This window comes from Hyaena hyaena, unplaced genomic scaffold, assembly GCF_003009895.1.
Source record: "Hyaena hyaena isolate Hyena2069 unplaced genomic scaffold, ASM300989v1 scaffold_81, whole genome shotgun sequence".
Lineage (NCBI taxonomy): Eukaryota > Metazoa > Chordata > Mammalia > Carnivora > Hyaenidae > Hyaena > Hyaena hyaena.
The window spans coordinates 2,431,734-2,456,030 of record NW_024080714.1 but is presented as its reverse complement, the minus strand read 5'-3'; the positions used below and the strand labels follow the sequence as shown (position 1 = coordinate 2,456,030).

The following is a 24,297-nucleotide window of genomic DNA, read 5'->3' as shown; positions in this document are numbered from 1 at the left end:
TCTTTTTGCAGAATGAAATCACTCATTGCACTGAAAATGCTATTAGAAATGTGTGTGTGTGTGTGAGTGAGTGTTGGGGGTGGATTGAGGATGCTTTTCTTACTGGTACTTGAGTTTCCAAGGATTTTTCAATAATGTAATTGTACTTTAGTGCCATATATGATTGCCAGGAAGTTACTTTAGGTGAACTACTTACCTAATTACACCTGAAAGTTGAACCTGATTTTTGCAGCCATGATTCCATGTTATGTAACGTATGCTGGGGAAGCAGGTTTTCTTATGCTTCTGGATATGGTGACAAACCAGGAGCAGTAAGCTTAATAGTAAAAAGATTCTTCATTGTGCTCACCTAACCAGATAGACTAGAAAAGCTTGTGGCAAGAAAGTAGGAGGATTATATTTCTCAGTTTGGGTGATGGATAAGAATGTTGAGAAATATTTATTATTATTTATTATTTTTATAGGATAGATTCCTGTAATCATAATGGTAGTTTGTTTCTTATAGGTGTGATGTTTGAGAAGACTTTGAGACTTTAGGGTTGGTGTATTTAGTGTTATAGCTTGCCTTGTTATTTGTTCCTTCATTAGTACAGAAACCCCTTTTTTTACACATTTCAGATGAAGTCTAATGCATGTTAACCATGCTTTTTTCTAGAGCTCTTTCCTAAATTTGCTGCTTCCTTCCTCGTGGCTTTTCAAAATGATTAAACAAAAAAATTTTATAACCATGCCTTACTTATCCTTTTATTTGTCATCCAAGCCAGTTATGCAGTACTATTTTAGAACTTAGGTGATAGGCAGTTGAACTGGGTGTCTGGAGTAGCCAAAGTAGATTGTTTAAAATGCTATTCTAGAGACAGATGGTGTGGAATAGTCAATATCTGAATATTTGTTATGTCTACATAGGCATTGTTTTTGTACTTGTATAGGATTTTAATGAATGTTACCTTTTTATTCCTTCCCTTCCTACTCTTGTTTTTTCTATCAGTGTAAACCAGAATACAAGGTACCTGGACTTTATGTTATTGACTCTATTGTACGACAATCTCGACATCAGTTTGGTCAAGAAAAGGACGTGTTTGCACCCAGATTTAGTAATAACATCATTAGCACTTTCCAGAATTTATATCGTTGCCCTGGGGATGACAAGGTAAGCTGCCTTTTTTTTTTTTTTTTTTTTTTTTTTTTTTTTTTTTTTTTTTTTTTTTTTTTTTTTTTTTTTTTTTTTTTTTTTTTTTTTTTTTTTTTAGTCAATACATTAGCTTTTGGTCTTAATGAGACTCTGGATTTTCTTACTTTATGATTTTGTTACCCTTTAAGTAATTCTGAATTCTAATATTTAGTTCTTATATACTCTATGTTCTGAGGTTCTTAGAATCTTCTTAAAAATGGAGAGATGTAGTTGATGTTGCTTCTTTTTAACTTACTGAAGCAATTGGTTGGTGTCAAACCGGCTATAAGAAGCTTTTGGAATTACACTAAAAGCTTATTTATTCTCACAGAAAACTAATTCAGTATTTTGATATTTGACCTGAGTTGATAGGCACCTATTACGTGCCTATCAGATTATAGAAAAGAACTGCATTTAGATTCTTTTGTTATAGTGGAGTTTCATCAGTGTCAGAAACCATACTGCTAAGTCCACTGATCTGAGTGAATATATGTTCCATACCACATGAAAGGAAGGTTTGGAACCTGAAAGAAAATAAAAAAGTTGATGTGTGTTCAAAGATATTATTTTGGATGCTGATTTGGAAATTTAGTATACCCTTCTGATAGGTTGATTACAGCATTAAAGTTTTAAAAAGTCATGTAAGATAAGAACTTTGGCCTAAAGTTTGTTATTTGTTTAAAAGATAAAGTTAAAGTGACCTATAAATACAGCTTCGGTGCTGAGATGAATCCTGATCATCTCAGCAGCCCTTAACACAGTGTCCAGCCGAAACCATCCATCTCCTGAGGCCTCACAGACAAGCTGAAACCTAGTTGCCGTTCTTGCCTTTGCTAAATGCAGCTTTCGTTTATTTACCTTGTGTATCTATACAGATGAATGGGGTTTTTCATGTGTTAAGATAAGCAAATGCAAAATTACAGAAACATGATTTCAGAGGTGGAAAGTCTTATAGAAGTATTTGAATCAGTCCTCCCATGCACTGCTCGCATGATCTCTGAAATGACTGTGCTAAGTTTTGAAAGCAAAAAATTAAAATGTCATTTGTTTTGTTTTTTGTTTTTTTTTCCTCTAGAGTAAAATAGTGAGAGTATTAAACTTATGGCAGAAGAATAATGTGTTTAAGAGTGAGATTATTCAGCCTCTTCTGGATATGGCCGCAGGGATCCCTCCCCCGGTCGTCACCCCTGTGTTGGCCAGTACTACTGCTGCCATGAGCAACACCCCCGGTAGGTTACTCCTGTCGAGATTTGTTTTCTAAGTATTCTATTCCTGGTTTTCAGGTGGTTATTCATACTTCTCTAGCATTAGATAATTGAAAGGATATGTGATTTGAAGGAAAAATAAACTCAGATTTTATATTTGTGTGTAATTCTTTTCTAAAAATTAAAAAGCCACACTTTTAAATCCCTACAGACATAAATATAATGAACTTTGGGGAATTGGTTTGTCACTTAGATCTTTTCCTGGTTTAGACTGTCTGTAGTCTTTTAAACTTGCATGTAAATTAACCTGATTAAGTAACCAGTAATTAACCTAATTAACCTAACCAGTGTAGTAGGGGAACTTAATATTTATAAGGAACCCTGAAAAACTTATTTAATGGAGCCAAGAATGCTTTAGTAATTAAATGTCAAAATCCTGTTTTTGGAAGTATATTTGAATGACGTTTAAAATTTGTTATCATCATTTAACGTTTGATATATATTTAGTTTTTGTTGTGTGTCTATATATCTATGCCTCCATTGTTTTTTACGTTTATTTATTTTGAGAGAGAGACAGAGCAACTGGAGGAGGAGCAGAGAGAGGGAGAGAGAGAATCTCAAGCAGCCTTTGTGCTGTCAGTGCAGAGCCCAGTATGGCCCATGAGATCAGGACCTGAGCCGAAACCAAGAGTTGGACACTTTAACTGACTGAGCCACCAAGGCATCCCCATATATATCCATTTTAAACAAAAATAGCTTTACATTATATGTGCTATTTTATAACTTTTTAAATTATATTTTGAATATTTTCTCATGTCATGAATCTTCTGTAGTAAGATTTTTAATGCCTTGTAAGCATTGTAGGCTCTTTTAAGTAGTAGCTTAGTTAATGAGGACACGTATGGACAGATCCTTTTGGTATTTTTTTCCAACCCTACCTAATTCTGTAATTGTATAATAAAAACATTTGTTTAAGTTAGTATATATTTTATAAAAGTGACAAAACAAATCTCTCTACCTTTTCAAGTCTTATTTATTTACTTTACATATTTGTTTGGGTGGGTGTGATGTCTTTTTTTAAAAGGAACTCCTGTGACACCTGTTACTCCAGCCAATGTGGTCCAGGGTCTGCCCGACCCGTGGGTATCTCAGATAACGAATACAGATACACTTGCTGCGGTAGCTCAGATCTTACAGAGTCCTCAAGGCCAGCAGGTGAGCAGTTTTTTTGTTACGTGGACAATGATTTAGACCTCATTTTCATAATGTACCACCTAAAGAATATGTGTTTTCTTATTTTGTAAAAATGAGGTCATTTTAGTGCTCTGTAACTTGCTTTTTTAAAAACTTAGTAATGCATTGTTTTATGTGCTGTTTTATAAAAAAATGTATTTCACGCTACAGTATTGATTTAGCACATAGTTTGTGCCAAACATTATTAGATGCTGTTGTTACTCCAGTGCCAAGACAGGGGAAAGGAGTCTTTCTTAGGGGAGACAAATAAGAAAAAAGCATAAAACTTGTGATAGTGACACATAAGTTAAAACAGTGAATTTTTAGAATGACTAGGTTTGGAGAAAGGGTCAAAATTAGGAAGAGTAGCCAAGCCAAGAGAAGATGTTTTTGAGAAGTGGCATTTGAAGTAAGACTTGAAATGGAACTAGTCATGGTAGGATTTGAAGATAGCTCATTCTTAGCATAGCCTTTTTTTTTTTTTACTTGACCTTTAAAAACCAAATTAATTATGATCTGTGCAATAAAATCCCCCAAACTCTTTTTCCAGGTATTCATAAGGTTTAAGCCAAGTGTAAGTTTTTGTTTAAATGTCACCTCAGTAAGTCCTTCAAAAAGTTATTTAAAACTGTACATTCTTAACTGCACATGCTTTCACCCCCATCCTTTTTCCTCTCACCTACCTTCTTCCTTTTTTTAAGTTTATCTTAACTTATTTTGAGAGAGAGCATGTGTACGAGCAGGGGATGAGCATGGAGAGAAAGAATCCCAAGCAGGCTCTGCACTGTCAGTGCAGAGCCCAGTATGGGGCTCGATCCCACAAACTGTGAAATCATGACCTGAGGTTAAATCAAGAGTTGGACACCTAACCAACTGTGATACCCAGGCACTCCCTGTCTATTATATTATATTATATTATATAATCTATCTTCTATTACATTTACTTAAATAATTTACTAAATTTATTTTGTTCATTCTCTGTCTCTTCCCACTGGAATGTGTGCTATATAAGGACAAGCTTTTTTTTTTTTGGTCTGTTTTGTTCACTTGTGTATCTCCAATGTTTAGGTAGCAGATGTTCAGTACATTTTTGTAGAATGAGTGAATAGTGTATAGAGCCTAACAATGCGGGGTATATGAAAGATCTTTTAGAGTTGAGATGGCTGAAGGATAAGATGGCCTGTGTATATAAGATAATGACGACAAAGTTGAAATGGTAAACCTAAATGTGGGACCTGGTAGGCTGAAAAAGGGCTCAACAGTGTAGAATCGCCACAGATTTTTATGTTGAAGTCACATGATCTGAACAGTACTTTAATGGACGAGAGAGGAAAGAAGCCTAGAGATAGCAAGTATTGGTAACAATGATAAAGGAAGGAAAGTAATGAATATGTGAAAATAGCAGGGTTGTAGACTCTAAAAGGACAATCTAAGAAAAGAGGGACTACACTAGAGTTTTAAACATGTAAAAACCAATTGGAAAACGGAATTGGATGTTAGATAAAATTCTCAAATTATTAATTTTATGATAATGATATTTTGAAAATAATTCATAAAGCAAATGTTCTCATTTTAAAAGATACCTGTTAAAATAAATACTTTTGGCAGAAGTGATTTTTCCAGAAGAAATAGTACAAAGAAAGTTAAGAAAATACAGTGATCAGTAGAATATGAAGTTTGAGTAAAGGGAAACATAGGATGCTGCAGTGCTTTGAACCTGACAAACAATAACAGTGCTATCTGGAAGACTGGGGATGTCAAAAACAATAGTTAAAATTGTGTAAAGCAGAAAATATGAATTTAACCCCCTTCACTCCATCCCTTCCCCAACTCCTCCTGGCCCTTCCTCCTCTCCCTACATTTCTTCCTCCTTCTCCCCCCCCCCACCCCCATCTTGTGTGTTCTGGAGCTTCCTCAGTGCAGTAAATCACTTATCGTATATTTTGGTATCACTTTCTTTGCTTTCACAGTAGTAGCTTGTAGTATTTGTTTATTTATAGCTAAATGACCCTAGTTTGTTTCTTAATATCGTTGTTTTAGATAGGCCTGAAATTAGTTACTTTCATCTTGCAAGACTCTTGTACCTTTTCCCACTATAAGTTGATTTTCTCATAAACATTACACATTTCTTGTTTCTCTTCTCAAGTGACAATACTCAGATTTAACTCAGGTTTAGATGTTGATTAGGAAAGTATTAATTACTTGTAAGATATATGTAGGGTTTATCTAACTATGAAATATCTTTAGGATCTTAACTGTTGTTTCTGCTTTTTAGAAGTTTGGTTGAATGGGGGAATGGGGAATTGCTTTCACCACTTGTTGGCACTATTCACTTAATTTCCTTTCTTTGAGATTGATCCAAGGGACAGGTTTCTTACTTGCTTTTTTTGCATTCAGGAAGTGTGTTATCTGATGATAAATCTGAAAGATAACAGAAGCATTGTTGTAGCTTGTTCTTTTACAGAGATTAAGGAGTTTATTGAAGAAGGAATGAAAAGCTTAGTGAAAAAAAGTCAGTCTGTATATGATGAGTTCTTTACCTGTTATGATACGACCACTTTATTAGGCTTAAAGTTCTCAGACTTTCCAGAAGCAAGGCAGACCTAGTAAGGATTTTTTTTTTTTAATTAACTGTTGTTTTGAGTTCATATTTTTTTTTTCCAAAGACTGTAGGATGGTGACTTTTATTGACTGAAACTTTTAGGTGGGTATTCTTACAAATAAAACTCAGCATCTGTTTGTAATAAGTTCTTTTTTTACCTTCCAGCTTCAGCAGTTGATACAAACTTTACAGCTACAGCAGCAGAAGCCTCAGCCGTCCATCCTGCAGGCCCTGGACGCCGGGCTGGTGGTGCAGCTGCAAGCCCTCACGGCACAGCTCACGGCCGCGGCCGCAGCGGCCAACACGCTGAACCCCCTAGAGCAGGGGGTGCCTTTCAGCAAGGTGGGAATGAAGTTATCACATCTGCACTGTATGCTGTGTCCAGTTGTATGTACTGTCATATGGATTGTAATTCTGTAAATTACCTTTTATTATGGAACTATTGCAATATTCACTGCACTGTGTAAGATAGGAATTTTACAAAAAGTTTAGACTTCTGAAAGAACTCCACTTAAAACATTTAGAATATTCTCTTTTAACTTAGGATAACTAGTTGGTAAAATTGTGTTTTCACCTTTGAGACAAATGATAATTTTCTGAATTTTCTAATTTCTTTTATGACTGTTACAAATACACTAATTTTGATGTTCTGTGTTTTAAAATTTTAACCTGCTAAAATTGTAATGGTTCAAAATGTGGAACTTCAAAGGAGCACTTCTCTACAAGTCGTCAGTATGCTGTAATATTATGTCAGTATGCTGTAATATTATGCTGACTATAAAGAATAATGGTTTTAAAGTTGAAAACCACTCATGTATAATTTATTGTGTGTTAGCCTCAATAGTCTTGTTAATTATGGGAAAATTAAAATACCTTGGAAGTATTATCCATATTATTTTTGCTGCTACTACTATACTTTTTAAGGAAAACAAATGTTGATTTGTTTTGTTACTTGACTTTTTTAGCTAGCACCTTAGTCTAAAAATAAATAGCTAAACCACATAAAAAAAACCCTTTAAATTGGTCATGTAAAAGACAGTAGAGCATTCTAAGAAGAGAAATGTACTGGGAATAGATACCATTGATTATAGTTGTAGGTGTTTTTTTAATCAAGCTTTATTTCCATTGTGAAGCCACTTAATTATTTTAATCCCAATCCTCTATAAAGCATTAGTATTTATTGAGTGTGTTGTGATTTGTTTTGTTACATAAGGCAGTGTATGTCAGAGTACTTTAAAGATCCACTCAGTTAACTGCTTTGTTACAGTATAACATAAGGTTATATAAAACATTTATATATTAAATGGTAGAGGTAAATTAATGAGATGTTATTGACATTCAGAATAGCATTTGTAACATATTTTTATGTGAAGCACCTTTTAATTTGTCTTACTCTTCTTCCCCCCCCCCCCCCCCCTTCTTAGAAGTTGATGGATAGGTTCGATTTTGGGGAAGATTCCGAGCATAGTGAAGAACCTAAAAAGGAAATTTCAGCTTCTCAACTGTAAGAATTTTTTCTTTATAATCATAAACTTTCCCCATTACTATTTTAGACATTGGATGGGATATTACCTTCTGAACCACAAAGTATACTGTGAATAAATGGGGATATAAGTTCAGGCTGTTGAGTGTTCACACTACAGAAAGATGGTAGAATTGTTGTCTTGTTGCCTCTCTCTGTTATTTTGACTCTCAGATCTTTGCAAATATTTGGGATATATCAAAATTCTTTATAGGAAAATTGATAGATATTGATAAATCTAGTTGTGATATTTTCTGTGTATTAGGCTTTACATTATTTAATTCAGTTGCAAGAATATTTCAGTAATAGGAAAGAAGCTTGCTTCTAAAGTCAGTGGCTACTGTAGGGAGTCTGCCATGTCCTGGGAGTGTATCTAAGCAGAAGTAAGGATTAGGATTGTAAGGACTTTGTTTTTTTAAAGATACAGATTGTATGTTTTTATTTAGATTGTTGGTTGTGGGTTTTTTTTTTCCCCCCTCAAATAGTTCTGTGCAGCCCTAGGTTCTTGTGGGTTTGAGAAAAGGCCAGTAGGGAAGAGGATGTTGGAGAGTGGGAGTGTAAAAATTGGGGGTTTGGAGGAGGAGTGATGAATGGGGAGAACACCTCTGGGAATCCTGTTTTAAGTAGAGGTTATTAATTTTGTATATTGGTTTAATAGTTTTAAAAACATTTATATATGTAAAAATATAAATATATCCTTTTGGTAAAGATACTCAAAGAATTAAAAACTAATGTTTTAGATTGTGAATTATAAAGTTAGAGGAGAAATATTTGAGATCACATTAGATCAGTGTCCTGAACAATGTAAGAATCTCCTTTCACGTTTGTAATAAGGTGTTTATGTAATGTTTTAATGCCTTCTATGAAGAGATTAATTTTTGGTTGCTGAGTCTTGTTTGATTTACTTAACACACACTGATCCGTTTCGCATTCTGAAGCAAGGAAACAAATTTGCTCCATTATCTTTTGAGACATAGCCTTTCAATATTTGAAGTTAGGTATCATTCTTCCCCTTAGGTTTATTTGCTCCAGATGAAGTACACTTTTTTTCAACTGTTTCAAGACTTCTCACCATCCTGATTGCCCCTTTTGGGATGCCCTCTTTTTTGTTCATGTCTTACCTTGTGGCACCCAGAATTCCAGGTGTATTCCAGGTGTGAATTTCCCAGAGTATAGTTAAATTATTATTTCCTCTTACCTAAATACTGTTTCTGTTAACATATCTAATAATGTGAATCCTTTTCTAAAGAAAGCAGATTAGTTGTATAAAGTTTAAGGTCAATTACAATTGTAGATTTCACATGTACTGATTGATAGACCATTTCTCCCACTATCTTATAGTTAGAGAAGGAGTTAAAGTGACAGTGTTTAAATACTTTTAACAATTTTTATGTGTTTTCATTGAGATTTTCTTAAAAGCTCTAATGTAAAAAATACTAATTTATATGTATTTAATAGCGTGAGACCATAATAACAGATCTTCCATCAGAGTATCTTTAACATGTTATCCATCTGTTGAAAGACTATTGGAGAGCTTTCTATTTTAACATATTAATGTTCTGAGGTATTCCATTTTCTCTTAATATTTCAAAAGTAAACAGTGTAGTAGAGTATGTTTCATTTAATTGGCATTGAGGGAGTTGAATATTCAGTTATTTTCATATTATCTTTACTGACTTTTAAAATATATATCCACTTGTTTTTTCCTTCTAGTTCTCATGTTTCAGAATCTGTGAACAATTCAATTTTTCATCAGATAGCGGAACAATTACAGCAGCAAAACCTTGAACATCTCAGACAGCAGCTCCTGGAACAGCAACAGCCTCAAAAGGTTTATAACTCCATCTTGTGGCCTTTAGAGTTATTGCTGTCTATATTCTGTAAAGTGGTGCTTCTCAAGTATGGTGATTTTTCTTCAACTTCATTACTAAGAAAATCAGCCTTTTCAGAACCTTTATGTTTTCTGCTATCAGAATGTGTTCTGGATATATGCATGTGCTTGGTATACTAGAGGTGGAGGAAAACAGAGGTAGTGTTTTAATGTTACAACTTACCTTCATGTGCTTTCCTCTCCACTCAGTTCCCTATCAAACAAGGTCATGATGATTTTGCTTTTGTTGATGGTGATGACAGCAAAGTAGATTGCTATTTTTAAGTAGGCTCTTATTGTGTGGAAGGATGTTTATGAGGCATGATTACATTTAATGCTGTGAGTTAGCTTTTTGACACCCATTGTACACTACAGGAAATTGTACCTTAGTGAAATGAAACATCCATTGCAAAAATATACAGCTAATATCATGTTATGATTAGTCTTAAGGTGCACCATTATTTCATGTATAGCTAAGAATTTGAATCACTTTAAGAGTACAACATCCCATGGAGTTACAAGAATCCTCTAAATTATAGGGATAATATGTGAAGAAGAATCACATCTTGGAATTGATAAAGTACATCAAGTGGCAAAAGCAGTATTCATTACAAAGACTATTTTTGCTCTAGATGAGAAATACTCACAAATATAAACTGTTTAGAATAGGACTGTTTTCAAATATCCCCATCACACTTTTTCCTTGTACCTAAAACTTTTTGGCACTAAAATAATACAATAAAATTTTTAAAATATGAGTGAAGCATTGTCAGACAAGTGATATATACAAGATGAACAAAAAAGCATCTAGCTTCAAGTAATCTCTGCTCAAATGGAGTACATACAATATGAACACAGGGCAGAATTTTAGTTCCTGTGACAGTAGGGGTACAAGTGAAGGACAGTGGGAATAAAGACAGAAGAGTTACTTAAAAAGAAATTTTTTTTTTTAACATTTATTTTTGAGAGAAAGAGAGTGCCACAGGGGAGGGGCAGAGAGAGGAAGACAGAATCTGAAGCAGGCGCCAGGCTCTGAGCTGTCAGCGTGGAGCCCAATGTGAGACGTGAACCCACAAACCCTGAGATAATAGCCTGAGCCAAAGTCAGATGCTTAACTGACTGAGCCACCCAGGCACCCCAAAGGGAAAGGTTATTTTAGATTAAAGGGATAGCAAACCTTTAAGACACTGCTGGGATCTGAACTTGTCTTTTTCATGCAAACAGTAAACATAAAATGGATATTAATGGTATTTGCTAGGTTATCTTATTCCTGGAATTATGAGAATGGAATTCTGCAGTATTTTATGTCAGGCAGATAGATCTGCCTGAGTACTCAGGGACTTAAAGGTTGAGTACAACATACAACATTTGGATGTTGTTTAAAGAAAAACACAAGTTGTAAATCAAGGAAAAGAAACAGGTTATTAGTAATGTAATAAAAAATCACAGAGTTGTGGGGCACCTGGGTGGCTCAGTCGGTTAAGCGTTTGACTTCAGCTCACAGTTCCTGGGTTCGAGCCCCACGTCAGGCTCTGTGCTGACAGCTAGCTCAGAGCCTGGAGCCTGCTTCGGATTCTGTATCTCCCTCTCTCTTTGACCCTCCCCTGCTCACGCTGTCCCTCTCTCTCTCTCAGAAATAAATAAAAACATTAAAAAAATTTTTAGAAAAAAATTACAAGAGTTGTTAAAGAGACAGGGGATAATAGTGAAGGATACTTTATCCAAACAACAGATTTTCCAGCTATAAGTGTGACAGTTTTGATTGTCTTAGATCTAGTTTCATTTGAGAAGGTTTAGCAGAAGCAGTAAAATCAAGGTAATACTCTTAAAATTAGCACCAAATTATTGAAGTGAAAATTACTAGAAACCTGAGGGAATGATATGTCTGAAGAATATCACAAGTTAAAAAAATATAGAGCTCTGGTTTTAGTTAATTGCTCTATACCTTATCTACACAATTTTATTTTTTTCCTCCACAATTTTAAAGGATACAGTAATAAGATCCTTTGTTCTTTTTTTTTAATGTTTATTTTTGGGAGAGAGAGATGGTATGAACAGGGGAGGGGCAGAGAGAGGGAGACACGGAATCCAAGCATAGAGCCTGACACGGGGCTCGAACTCACAAACTGCAAGATCATGACCTGAGCTGAAGTCCACCACTTAACTGACTGAGCCACCCAGGTGTCCCAGTAATAAGATACTTTTGAAAGAAGTAAATGTTCCTAAAAGCTTCTGTCCAAAAACGAGTGTTAAAGAAAGGGGATAGTTGAATAAAAGCAACTTTTCAAATACATCAGGTGGATAGTGTTCAAAACCTATGCCAAATTTAGAATCAGAAAGTGTATCAACAGAGTAACCATTCAGTTTAATAAATTGTGTAATTGGCTAACCAGTTGCCTTAGTGTGTTTAAGATAGGGTGAAATATGCAGAAAAAGGAAGCATTTTGTTTACCAGTGAGCTCATTATGGCGGTCTGAAAGTTCTTCTGGTGTCTCAGAGAAAAGAATAGGATTGCTGGTTCCACCACGTTCATTGCAGCCCTGACCACACCTGCATTCAGGTTGAGATCTAGTGTCCTTAACAAGAGAAAAACACTGAAAACAGAGCCCTTCCAGGGAGTGACTGAATTGTGAAGGGAGTGATAGTCATGTCAGAAGGGGGAATGATTGCCGTTTTCTTGAGTAAGTTACAGTTCATGGTATTGGTAATTGTTTCATCAGAATATTCAAAAAATGTCAGGAAGGCTGTAGCTCAAAATGAAATGCTGATAATGAAAATGATATGACTATCAAAAGGGGCTTTTAAAAGAATGTTAGGAATAAAATGATTATGGAAAATTCAACAACTTAATGAAGAACTGTCATATAACTTATTTTGATTCAGTTAACTTTTTATATAAAGGAGAATATATCGAAAAAGTAGAATTGAACATGATAAAACCTAAGAGCCTTGAGCTGCTTTAAATGAGTTGATGTCTTAACTCCTATAAATTGCATTTCATGGTACTGCGGTTGTAGGATTACAGCACAGTCTGTGGGGATTGCAGTAAAGGCTTTGACGAAGTCTTTCCTGTCTCTTATACAGAAAAAAGTGAAGGAATGGAGATCTATAACTGACCAAAATGATCATTTTTATTTTTAATGTATGTTTGTTTGTTTGCTTAGAGAGTGTGTGCAAAAGTAGGGGGAGGGACAGACAGGAGAGAATCCTAAGCAAGCTCCACACTGACAGCTGATCAGCACAGGGCTGATGAGATCATGACTTGAGCTGAAATCAACAGTTGGACACTTAACCCATGGAGCCACTTAGATGTCCCTCAAATTGTGACATTTAATGAGTGTTCATCCAGCCTCGAAGGAAGGCTCTGCTAGCTGCTGTTAATCTTCATCTTCTATTTTTTTTAGTATTGATGGTTTACATGAGGACATCATTGAAGAAAGTACATATGTATACCAGGACATATACTAGATATATACCAATATATCAGAAAAACAGTCATTTGCCACCTGGGTCCAGTGGATCCTTTTTAAACACACTTGGCATCATCTCACAGATAATTTACAGAAGTGAGGCTAAAAAAGATGGGGAAGAAAACTTTATAAGCAATTTTAATATGTGTAATTGAAATGTAGCAATTAAATTGACAGGTCATATGTTCTTAGGGCACCTTGGTGGCTAAGTTGGTTAAGTATCCAACTCTTGATTTCTGTTCAGGTCATGAACTCAGGTTTGTGGGATGGAGCCCCACTTCAGGTTCTGCACTGAGATTGAGGAGCCTGCTTAGTACCCTCTCTTTCCCTCCCTCTCTCCCTCTACCCCTTCCCTGTTCTCTCTGTCTTTCTCTAGATAAGTACACCTAAAAAAATGTCACATGTTCTTTTAGCAAAATAAAACAGTCCAGGTGCTTATTACAAAATGGTGCAAGATAAAGCTCTTCCAGTTATGTGACTAAGCAGATGAAAAGACCCTAGTTTTGTTCTTAGAGACACTTTTTTTTTTTTTGCCATTAGTTTTGGAGTTTAAGAAATACCTTTAAGATGTCATCTGAAAACTCATAGTCTCATATTTCACTTAGATATTAAATTTCACCATCATCATTAGAGTCTAGAATGTTGCTCTTTCTCTGTATTCATCTTTGTTTTATGTAATAATTCTGAAACATGTTCCTCTATCACTTTTCTTCTCTTTGCCACTATGTACAGAAATTGAAAAAATCTAAATATTCAACCAAGACCTTAAAAGCAGAATACAGGGGCACCTGGGTGGCTCAGTTGGTTAAACGTCTGACTTCAGCTCAGGTCATGATCTCACAGTTTGTGGGTTTGAGCCCCGCGTCGGGCTCTGTGCTAACAGCTAGCTCAGAGCCTGGAGCCTGTTTCAGATTCTGTATCTCCCTCTCTCAGACCCTCCCCTGCTCATGCTGTCTCTGTCTCTCTCTCTCTCAGAAATAAATAAAACATAAAAAAAAGTTTTTAAAGCAGAATACAGAGTTAGTGTCTCCACTCTTATTTATACCTTTTTGAAATATACAGTATTTCTGGTAATGCAGTAAAACTGGATGACTATGATTTTATTACACTATTGAATTACCCTTCTTGACCGTTACTTTGCTTTTTCTTTTTTGTATTGTTTTTATCTTTTTTGGGCGGGGGGGAGAGAATGAGAGAGAGAGAGTGTGAGTGGACAAAGGGCATAAAGAGAATCTTAAGCAGGATCCATGCCCAGCATAGTCAATCTCATGACTGTGAGATCATGACTTGAACCTAAATCAAGAGTCAGATACTTAACTGACTGAGCCACCCAGGTGCCCCTATTTTAGTCTGTCTTGAAATAATTGGGAAAAACTGATGAATTACAATAGAAAAATTAGGATGATGAAATAGCAAATGTTTCGATATATATAGGAAAATAAGATCCCAAGACATATCTTAGATATAGGAAAGGGTCTAGTGGATCTAATGCAGCTAATTCAAGAATTTTTAATATAATTTTAATAAAATTAAATTTTAATATAATTTAATATTGAATTTTTAATATAAATTTTCTCTTCATTCCTTATAAGACCTCTAAGAAAGAATAAAGGTCATGAAATTACAGTCTTTCCAAATGGGCAAAAGTCAAGAAACTCAAAAACTAAAATTAGTTGCAGTGGATCTTGGTGGTATACCAAGAATTAAGCTTTAAATAGAAAAATAAGGTGAAGAACAGGGGTGGGTGGATACAAAGCTTAAGATGAATAGAGAAGTAAGAAAAATATGATGTGAAGAATATATGTATACTGAATCAGGACTAAAAAGACTCAGGATGTGGCTAATTATTCCCTTGCCGTGTTAAAAATTCTATTGTTAGTATACTGTTTTTAAAGACATAAGCCAGGACTGTACTAAAAGGTATTTGATTAGTTCTGGAAGAATTTGTTTGCTTACTGACATTTTAGCCAGTGCTGTGATATGTAATAGGTGTTTCACAGAAGTCTTTTCTAATTCCAACTTTAACTTTATTTCCGAATCTTAAAATGTAACTTGTTTTTACAGAACCTTTTCCTTCAAAAATAAGAGATTTGGAATGGTTCTTTAAATGCTCTTTTTGCTCTTAATTTTTAGTTTATTTTTTTTTTCTTTCAGATTAAATGTCATTAGAGTAAGAATTTTTTTTTTTTTTAATGTTATTGAGAGGGCACCTAGGTAGCTCAGTCTGTTAAGCCTCTGTCTTCCGCTCATGTCATGATCTCACGGTTCATGGGTTTGAGCTCAATGTCGGGCTCTCTGCTGTCCTGGAGCCTCCTTCAGATTCTGTGTCTCCCTCTCACCCTGCCCCACTCTTGATCATGTTCTGTTTCTCTTTCTCTCAAAAATAAACAAACATATAAAAATGTTATTAAGATATAATTGACATATAACTATGTAAGTTTAAGGTGTACAACATAATGATTTGATAGATTTATGTATTCCAATTAGCTATGACCTCTATCATGTCTTAAAACTATCATTTCTTTCTGGGAACAGTTAAGATCTAGTCTCTTCACAACTTTGAAGTTTATAATACACTATTGTCTGTAGTCTCTGTGCTGGTATTCCTCGTACAGATGGGACTAAAGTTCACAATTCAAGTAACTTGTTCACAATCACAGAGTTTGTATCAAAGGAACAGTATTTTTGAGTTGCTCTTCTGTTAATTATTACAGTAGCTCCTAGCTTGTGTACTGCCAGGAACTATTTTTATTAATCTTCAACACCTGGGAAGATGCTTTAGGAAAGTTTATGTAGGGAGACTTTTTCATAACTAGTTTTCTCATTTTTGGTTAACACCATAGTATATGTAATTGCTGAATCAGGTTAATACTAATAAATATCATGTAAGCAGTGTCACTGTATCATGTTGCTGTGAATCTAGACCCAGCAAAAATAAAAGGGGGGGTGTGTGGAACATTTTAAGTGTTCCTTTAATTAGTCTTCAGTGCCTAACTTTTATTAGTTTCAGAAATGTATTATATATCAGAGTACTTCTTAATATTATGTTGCAAATTCCTAGAGATGGAGGTTGAGGAAGGCCCAAGTTAGGAACTGTTTTGCTAGATCAATTAATTTGATAATGGTATTTGAGCTTTGTTTTGCTTTTATACATGTAATATATGACTTAGTTCCTTAATATACAGTATTTTAATATTAAAAGTATTGTTGCATTTTATAAAAATGCTAATTGCCAATGAAATTCTGGATTCATTTAACTTGGTGACATTATATGTTATTCATGATATAATCCCTTTATGAATTCTTGGAAGTATGTTTATATTTTTACACAATTTAAAAATTTGAAGACCTACTTGATCTTACCATTCTAGTCTAATACATTTTTCTCCCCCATTTATGGAGATGTCCCGTGCTCTTCAGTAAACTTGGATTTCTACAAAACTGTAATTTTAGGTTGATTAACATGGGATTTCTCTATGTATTGGCCTCCTTTTTAAAACTTTGTGATGTATGCGTGTCTAAATTGTTTTGTAATAATATGCATACTTTGCTAATGTTTGTGTGTTTGTATACATTCTCAATAGGCAACCCCTCAGGATAGTCAAGAAGGAACATTTGGATCAGAGCATTCTGCATCACCATCACAAGGGAGCAGTCAACAGCATTTCCTCGAACCTGAAGCAAATTTGGATGATTCTATAGATATTCAACAACAGGTAAAAAGTAAATGTTTCTCCAGGTCATAAGTTTCTAAAATTAATTAGAGAAATTTAATTAATTAAACTTACTTATATAAAATAGTTTTTATATAAAATACTGGTAATGTCCTAAATATTTTTTCCTCACACTTAAGCTCTACACTAACCATTTTACTATTAGGCATTGGTACTACTATGGTGAATATTTTATAAGGCAGAAATGTCCATATATACTAAATTTCAATCAGGCATTTAGTTTGCTGTTCTTTTGACTTTCAAGGACATGGATATAGATGAAGGGCAAGATGGAGTGGAAGAGGAGATCTTCGAACAAGAAGCAAAGAAAGTGGCTGTTCGCTCAAGATCAAGAACACATTCACGTTCTCGTTCAAGGTTCTACAATAATAATTAAGAATAGCTGTGTGTGAACTTTTAAATGTTGGGTCTATTTCCTTGTATCAAAATTAAAGGAAATGGTTTTCTTAGAATGGCATTTTATATTCAGAAGCAATTAGAATTTCAGAAACAGAAAAATACACTCTTTTTTTAATTAGAAATATCTATGGCCATTTATCTGAATAATATACATTAATTGCAGCCATTATAAGACTGGGATTTTGGATTATACCTGATTTTAGTTAATAATATTTTGATGACCCCCAGCTTAGGATATTATTGCCTCTATAAACTATAAATCAAACTTATAGAGGAACGGTGTTAGACGTCCCATTTTATGTCTTATATTTTGTTTCATCTTTATAATAATACCAAAATGATCATAAAAATAAAACCATAAGGATTATCTTTATAAACATTAAACATAGTATCATATTATTATAAAATATATAATTTTTCTTTGTGGTTTTCTTTTGTGGGCTTTTCAACATGACTAAGGCTCATTAATGTACGTGCTTATTCAAGTTTGAGTTGAAGATTCCTTAACCTGTTAATTCTCATGTAAATATACATTGCTTTTACTACATATTGTCTTAAAGTCATTCATCTTTAATATTAATATAACCTATTTTTTGCACATTAATACCCCTGAAAATCTGAACAGTATATGCTGGAAGAGGAGCAGTATCTTTGATGGCTTTTTCAGTCATTTCTTACATGTTTCAAGAAGTTATTTGTATTTACCTCTGGTAAATGAGAACCTGTCTGTTCACCTTTCTCTAAACCCATCTCATGTCATTGAATAATCTTGCTAAAGCAGAAGCAAGTGTTAGAGCTGAACTCTTAGCAGGTTCCTTGTCTTAACAGCCTCTCCTTATTAAGCATTTTGAAGCAGTGCTCTGGCTAATGGTTGATAGGAAGAAAAGAAACCGTGTTTCCATATCACATTATATTGTAAAGTCAAGCACCTTGAAATTTTAGACGTTGAAAACTTAAAAGCAGAAATTTTTAGTGGCCTAATGCTCTGTTGGAAACATTCTCTGTTCTCTCATTTTAAAAATGTAACATCCTCATCACCTAAGGAATCTTTATTTTCTTCAGTCTTTCATCCCTATTCTTGACTTTTGTTTGAAAAATGAGTTGGAAGAGACTAAGGAAAGTAAGGCCCTTACTAGAGTCTCACTCTCTTCTTCCTGGTCTCAGTAAGAATCATTGTAGATAAACATCTCTTACTAAAGTGTGGGCCTGAGCAGTTCATAGATTTGAGAAAATGCATGTTTGACACTTCACTATACTTAAACATTTTTTAAGAGGTAGCTAAACATAAGACAACCTTTCTGTGTGTGTCTTTTGTCCTTACCTAGAAGTGAGAAATTTGATAGAAGAATAATATTGTCATTAGAAGTAAAATCAGATTTTTTTTGGTAGATCGCCAAGAAAACGAAGGTCTCGGTCGCGATCTGGTTCTCGAAAGCGTAAACACAGAAAGCGATCACGCTCACGCTCGAGAGAAAGAAAGAGGAAATCATCACGTTCATACTCAAGTGAAAGGAGAGCAAGAGAAAGGGAGAAAGAACGACAGAAGAAGGGATTACCTCCAATTAGATCTAAAACATTAAGTGGTGAGTGACATACTTTTATAAAGCTTTGGTTTCAACGAAAATTAAGAATTATGAACTGCTAAAGCCAACTGTATTTGTAGACTAAGAAACTGGAAAGTAGTTTGGTAAGTGAATAATTTTATCCCGGTTTTTGTAATGTGAGAGAGTAGAAAAGAAAAGGAAAAGCAGGTTCTACTGAAACACTAAGATCACTGAGAGTTGATTTTTTTTTTTTTAACGCAAGTTAGAAAATCTAGAACTTTAATGATAATATAAAGTGGATTAGGCCTACTGTCTATTATGTAGACACTGTGATTTCTATTCATAGTGTTGTAACCAAGTATGACCACCACATCTGGGGAGTAATTATTGAAGGAATCATGTAAATTTTAAAGCTAATTATAAACTTACTAGATCAGCACTGAGGGAGAGATTCCCATTGTACAAACTTTCCCTCCTTTATATGTTAATCTGTACTATATAATTACAACAAATTTGATAGTAGTGAGAGTTTGGGGAGAGTTCACTTGGTGGGAATGTGAGTGGTAATTAGTGCCAGATTCTTCCTGAAGAATCCTAGTGGGTTATGATTTCTAAGGTGAATAAACAGACTACAGAGGGGCAAAGTACATGAAATGGAGCAATTTTTCATTCTCTGAACATCAGAGAATCAGCTAAACACTGAGAATCTCTGATCAATCAGCTGAACACTGAGCTGGTTGTCTGATTTCTTGAGGTTTCCAAATAAATTCTTTGCCATGAGATAAATAATTGGTAAACTGGAGCATCCTGGAAATACAGGCTTATAAGTAAAGGCAGCATCCATCTTACTAAGTTCTGGCAATTTGAGCAAGCTATGGCTATCTTGCCAGATGCTTACCTGATTATGAAAGCCAGTATTAATTTAATAATGTCGATATTCCTAACTCAGAGTTTCTGTTTGTCCCTTTAGGGTGAGAAACCAAATTCAAACATTTTAGTGGTGTCTGAAAAAGAAATACCATCAAAAGTGTGACCATAAAATTTCTGTGCCTTCTCCCATGATTACTGTTAGGACATTCAGAATCTTCAGCTTTAGGACAGGACTTTTATAAACATGGAGTCTCTTTCATTTAGTTCCTTGCTTTACTTATCATATTACAGCTGCCACCATTTACACAGTTACTGAGCATGGAGTTTCTTTTCTATTATAGTGGGCTTTTTTATGGGTAAAGCACAATAAAGAAGAAAAATAAGAAAGTACATAAGAAAATACAGTAAAAATATAGGGACACCTCGGTTGGCTAAGTGTCCGACTCCAGCTCAGGTCATGATCTCACAGTTCAAGAGTTCGAGCCCTGCATTGGGTTCTGTGCTGACAGCTCAGAGCCTGGAGCCTGCTGTGGATTCTGTGTCTCCCTCTCTCTGCCTCTCCCCTGCTGTCTTTTTTTTGTTGTTGTTGTTATCAAAAATAAACATTAAGAAAAGGAAAGAAAATACAGTGAAAAGTATGTCCTTCTTTTTTTTTTTTACCTGAAAACTCTCCTTACTCCAAAGCAATGTCAATTTCATATGGCCCCAGCACATTTTAAACACTTCAGGTAGTATTTCCCTACCCTTGGTTCTTAGAACACAAGCATATTTGTGACTAGTCCAGTGGATATGAAACATCAACAAGCAGTTATAGTCTAAGAATCTGTGTTCTCTCCTCATGGGATGAGGGAGGTTCTTTATTACTGTTTGGATTTAAAAAAGTTGTCAGTGGGAAAAATTTATAGAGAAACTACCTTAAAACAGTAGGGGAAACATGGAAAATATTTCAGGGAGATTAAAGCAGCTGTGATGTGGGGGACAGAATACTGAAGAGGTTGAAACTACTCAGTGAAAGAGGTCCAGAAATTTCCTGCGGGTTTGTGGTAGGTAGTTGAATAACAGTCCTCCGAAGATATTCACATCCAGATCACTGGTACGTTTAAATATGCTACATTACATGGTAAAAGGAACTTTGCAGATCAGATTAATCAGGATCTTGGGGTGAGAAGATTAACTTGAATTATCCAGAAGGGTCCAGTGTAACTCAAGGGTCCTTATAGGAAGGATATAAGAGAGTCAGAAAAGGTGATGTGAAGGGGAAAGGAGAAAAACAAAGATAGGTAAATGCTCAACTGTTGGCTTTGAAGATGGAAGTTGGAGTCATGAGCCAAGGAATGCAGACAGCTTGTAGAAACTAGCAAAGTCAAGGAAATAAATTCTCCCCTAGAGTCTTCAGAAAGAATGTAGGCTTGTTGACCCATTTTAGACTGCCAGAACTCTAAGAGATTACATTTTTGTGTTTTAAGCTACTAAGCTTGTGATATTTTGTTACAACAATAGAATAAAGCTAACATATTGCTGCTGGAGACTTTGGTTAAATATTATGTGTTTATGTATATAAATATAACGTTACCAGGGAATCTGTTAGCTGAACGATTCCTAAAGCTAACACAGGTCTGGAAGAAGGACATTTGAGTTCAAACCAGCTGAGATAAAGAAACCTGGTTGAAAACCTTCATTCAGTAGAGCTCTTGCAGTGGTCACATCATAGGGTGGCACTGAAATTAGCTATCTAGAGCAAAACCTGCTGTAGGCCTGCCCTATAATGATAAAAGAGCATCAGAACGCTGGAAACTTCGTTTTTAAAAATGACATTGATTTAATCTAAATTTATTGAAACTCCACAAATACATCAGCTTTTGTTAACATTTTACAAGTAAGTGTCCTCAGGAAAAGGAAATGTTCATGGATGCATGAACCGTACACATTTAAGTAGGTAAGATATCTCATGTGTAGCTTGTTTCTTAAAGGGAAGTGGTATCCCATACCAACTTAAAGTATCTTTTAAGTTTTTCATGATAACAAGTTCTAATTTAGACGTTTTCCCTTTGTATCTCCATGGAAATTATTTCCTTAAGGATAAGGTGGCGTTTTCAGATTCAACTGTTGATTAGAAAGAAACATCTGCTTAATCATTCCAGCAGAGAAAGATTAAACATACACAGCTAGGATTGCAGTGAAGTGTTTTTGTGACTTTGTTGCACATTAGGATTACTTACAGAATTTTAAAACTCCCAGTTCCCATCTATCATACCCCATAACCCTTCTTCTTTTAGGGTGAGACCCAGGTATCCACAAGTGATTAAAGTGTGCAGCCAAGCTTGAGAACAGGTAACACACGAGGTTGATTTATAATAGATGTGGATGGATACCTGGGATTTTAGTTCATTTTAAGTGTAGCAAATAAAAATGTCACTTAAGTTTTAACTATCCATCTTAAGTTATTATTATTAGTGCTTTTTCCTGAGCTGCTTGCAAAAAGTAACTGTCTCTGTGATTTAGAACATTTGTCTCTTTTATGTCTTGACAGTATGTAGTACTACTTTATGGGTTGGCCAGGTGGATAAGAAGGCAACCCAGCAAGATTTAACCAATCTGTTTGAAGAGTTTGGACAAATTGAATCCATTAATGTAAGTAGCACTTCTTATGACAACAGTTTAAGGTTAAAAACAAACATATAGAAGATTTTCACACATACAAAGACTCACTTTGGTTCCTAATTAGCCCAGTAGTGTCTGCCTTTTTAATATTGCACACCTTTACAAGGATTATTTGACTTAAATCATTTCATGTTTATTTCTTTTGCCATTTATCTCCTTAAATAATTTTGTCTATTTAGTGGATTCTAACAAAATCCTCTTAGGGGTTTATAGCAGTATAGCACTTGGTTCCTAAAGTCATCAAATGTTTGGGTTAGCAGGAACCCTATGTGTGACCTTATTTAATTTCTTTTTTTTTTTTTTTTTTTTTAAATAATGAAAATGAGGAAACTGAGTCCCACAGAATTGTAATCCCTGCACATGAGCACATGGGTAGTAGTGGAGACACAATTGGACTTGGGGACCCAGTCTTTTACCAGTCCCCTCACTCTTCCCCATCTCCTTCTCACAGCCAACCTGCCCAAATCTGTGTGGCCACAGTGTCTCCAGTCAAGTTATGGTAACTTGACCATAACTCTTTCACTTCTCAACTCCATTCTTGCAGTGCTTTGGCCCCACCCAGTCTCCTTTTTTAAGTATTTTTTTCCTCCTGAAGGTCTATTGTATTTCCCTGAGGCTAAAACTAAGTAATGGAATGTTTTACGTTTATTTGTTTGAGGAGCTTTCTAATTCATTAGCTCTCTGATTGTATTCACTGTTGTTAGACTTTTATGTCTGTTTGGACCTTTTGTCATTATTTACCAGGAAATTGGCTCATTTTCCTTTCTAGTCTTAGATCTCAGCATTCCTCAAATGGCCTAATTTTACTTTTCCATATTAATAACAGCATTCTTCATATGAATTGACCATTTCATGTACTGCTTTCAACTGTATATGATCTCTTTGGAATCTCACAAGAAGCTGGTTAAATAATTCCCATATTGTTATTTTACCAGTGATGAATCTAAGTGATTCGCCTGAGTTACACAGACAATAAATAGATGATTGGTTGAGTGTTTCAACTTAGGAGTTTCATATTCCTCTTTCTACACCATGAGAATGTTGTAGGCTTTTCTTAATCTTTGGTTTTTTTAAATTGCACCTGTCAAAACATAACCATTAGAGTCCTTGATCATATAGCCTCTGATTTTTGCCTTAGCTGAGATATCAGAAATGTGTTGATATTTGAAAAAATAGGGATGCGCAAGATCAGTGTCTTTAGGTTCTTATCAAAGTGTCCCAGCTTACACAGGTGATTGCAATGCAGAGTCAGGAATCACTACTCTGAGTAGATGCTGAATCCAAGTAGCATTTGGATTGTCATAATACTTGTGACATTTGTAGTCTTTCTTGTTCCACAGTCATTTGGACATTAGTTTGCCTTGATTCTCCCCCTCTTCTGTATTATCTTTTTTTAAAAATATTTTTATTTTTGAAAGAGAGAGAGAGAGAGAGAGATCAAAGGAGGGGCAGAGAGAAATGGAGACAGACTCCAAAGCAGGCTCCAGGCTCTGAGCTGTCAACACAAAGCCCACCATGGGACTCAAACCCATGAACTGCGAGATTTTGACCTCAACAGAAATTGGACACTTAGCCTGCTAAGCCACCCAGGCACCCCTGTATTAACCTTTAAAGAGCATACAACTTATAAACAGTAGGCACCGAGTTATTTTGTGAACTGAAAATACATTGAATGGCTAATGATAAAATCCAGGATTTGAATATTAGATGGAAAATTTATAAGCCTTTCACTTGGCTTTGGGGGAGTTTGAGAACTGAGTAAAAAGTCTGTTAGATTTATCACTTAGTGAACTTGAAGAAATTTTCAGTACATTGATAAAGAGTTGGATCTATATTGTAAAAGGTGAAGAAGTATATATGGGGTTAGATAGACTTCTCTTTTGAGAAGTTTGGGAGTAAAGTTTGGAAAGTAGCTTGAAATGAACTCCAAGTGAAAGTGAAAACACTGAGGCAATTTTATTATTCATGGTAAAACCTTTATCTAGAAGCACTTGGACAAAATGAAGTTTTATACAT

The 24,297-nt window shown here is 34.9% G+C and overlaps 1 protein-coding gene across 1 annotated transcript in view; it reads left to right on the top strand.

Moving 5' to 3' along the window:
• Positions 1 to 24,297, top strand: part of SCAF8 (SR-related CTD associated factor 8) — a 95,546-nt gene that overhangs the window by 56,386 nt on the left and 14,863 nt on the right. The window contains 10 exon segments of the mRNA XM_039234106.1: positions 989 to 1,150; positions 2,247 to 2,400; positions 3,461 to 3,591; positions 6,377 to 6,553; positions 7,636 to 7,715; positions 9,447 to 9,564; positions 16,658 to 16,789; positions 17,052 to 17,164; positions 18,596 to 18,789; positions 22,151 to 22,251. Of these exon segments, the coding sequence (XP_039090037.1) occupies positions 989 to 1,150; positions 2,247 to 2,400; positions 3,461 to 3,591; positions 6,377 to 6,553; positions 7,636 to 7,715; positions 9,447 to 9,564; positions 16,658 to 16,789; positions 17,052 to 17,164; positions 18,596 to 18,789; positions 22,151 to 22,251 (1,362 nt within the window).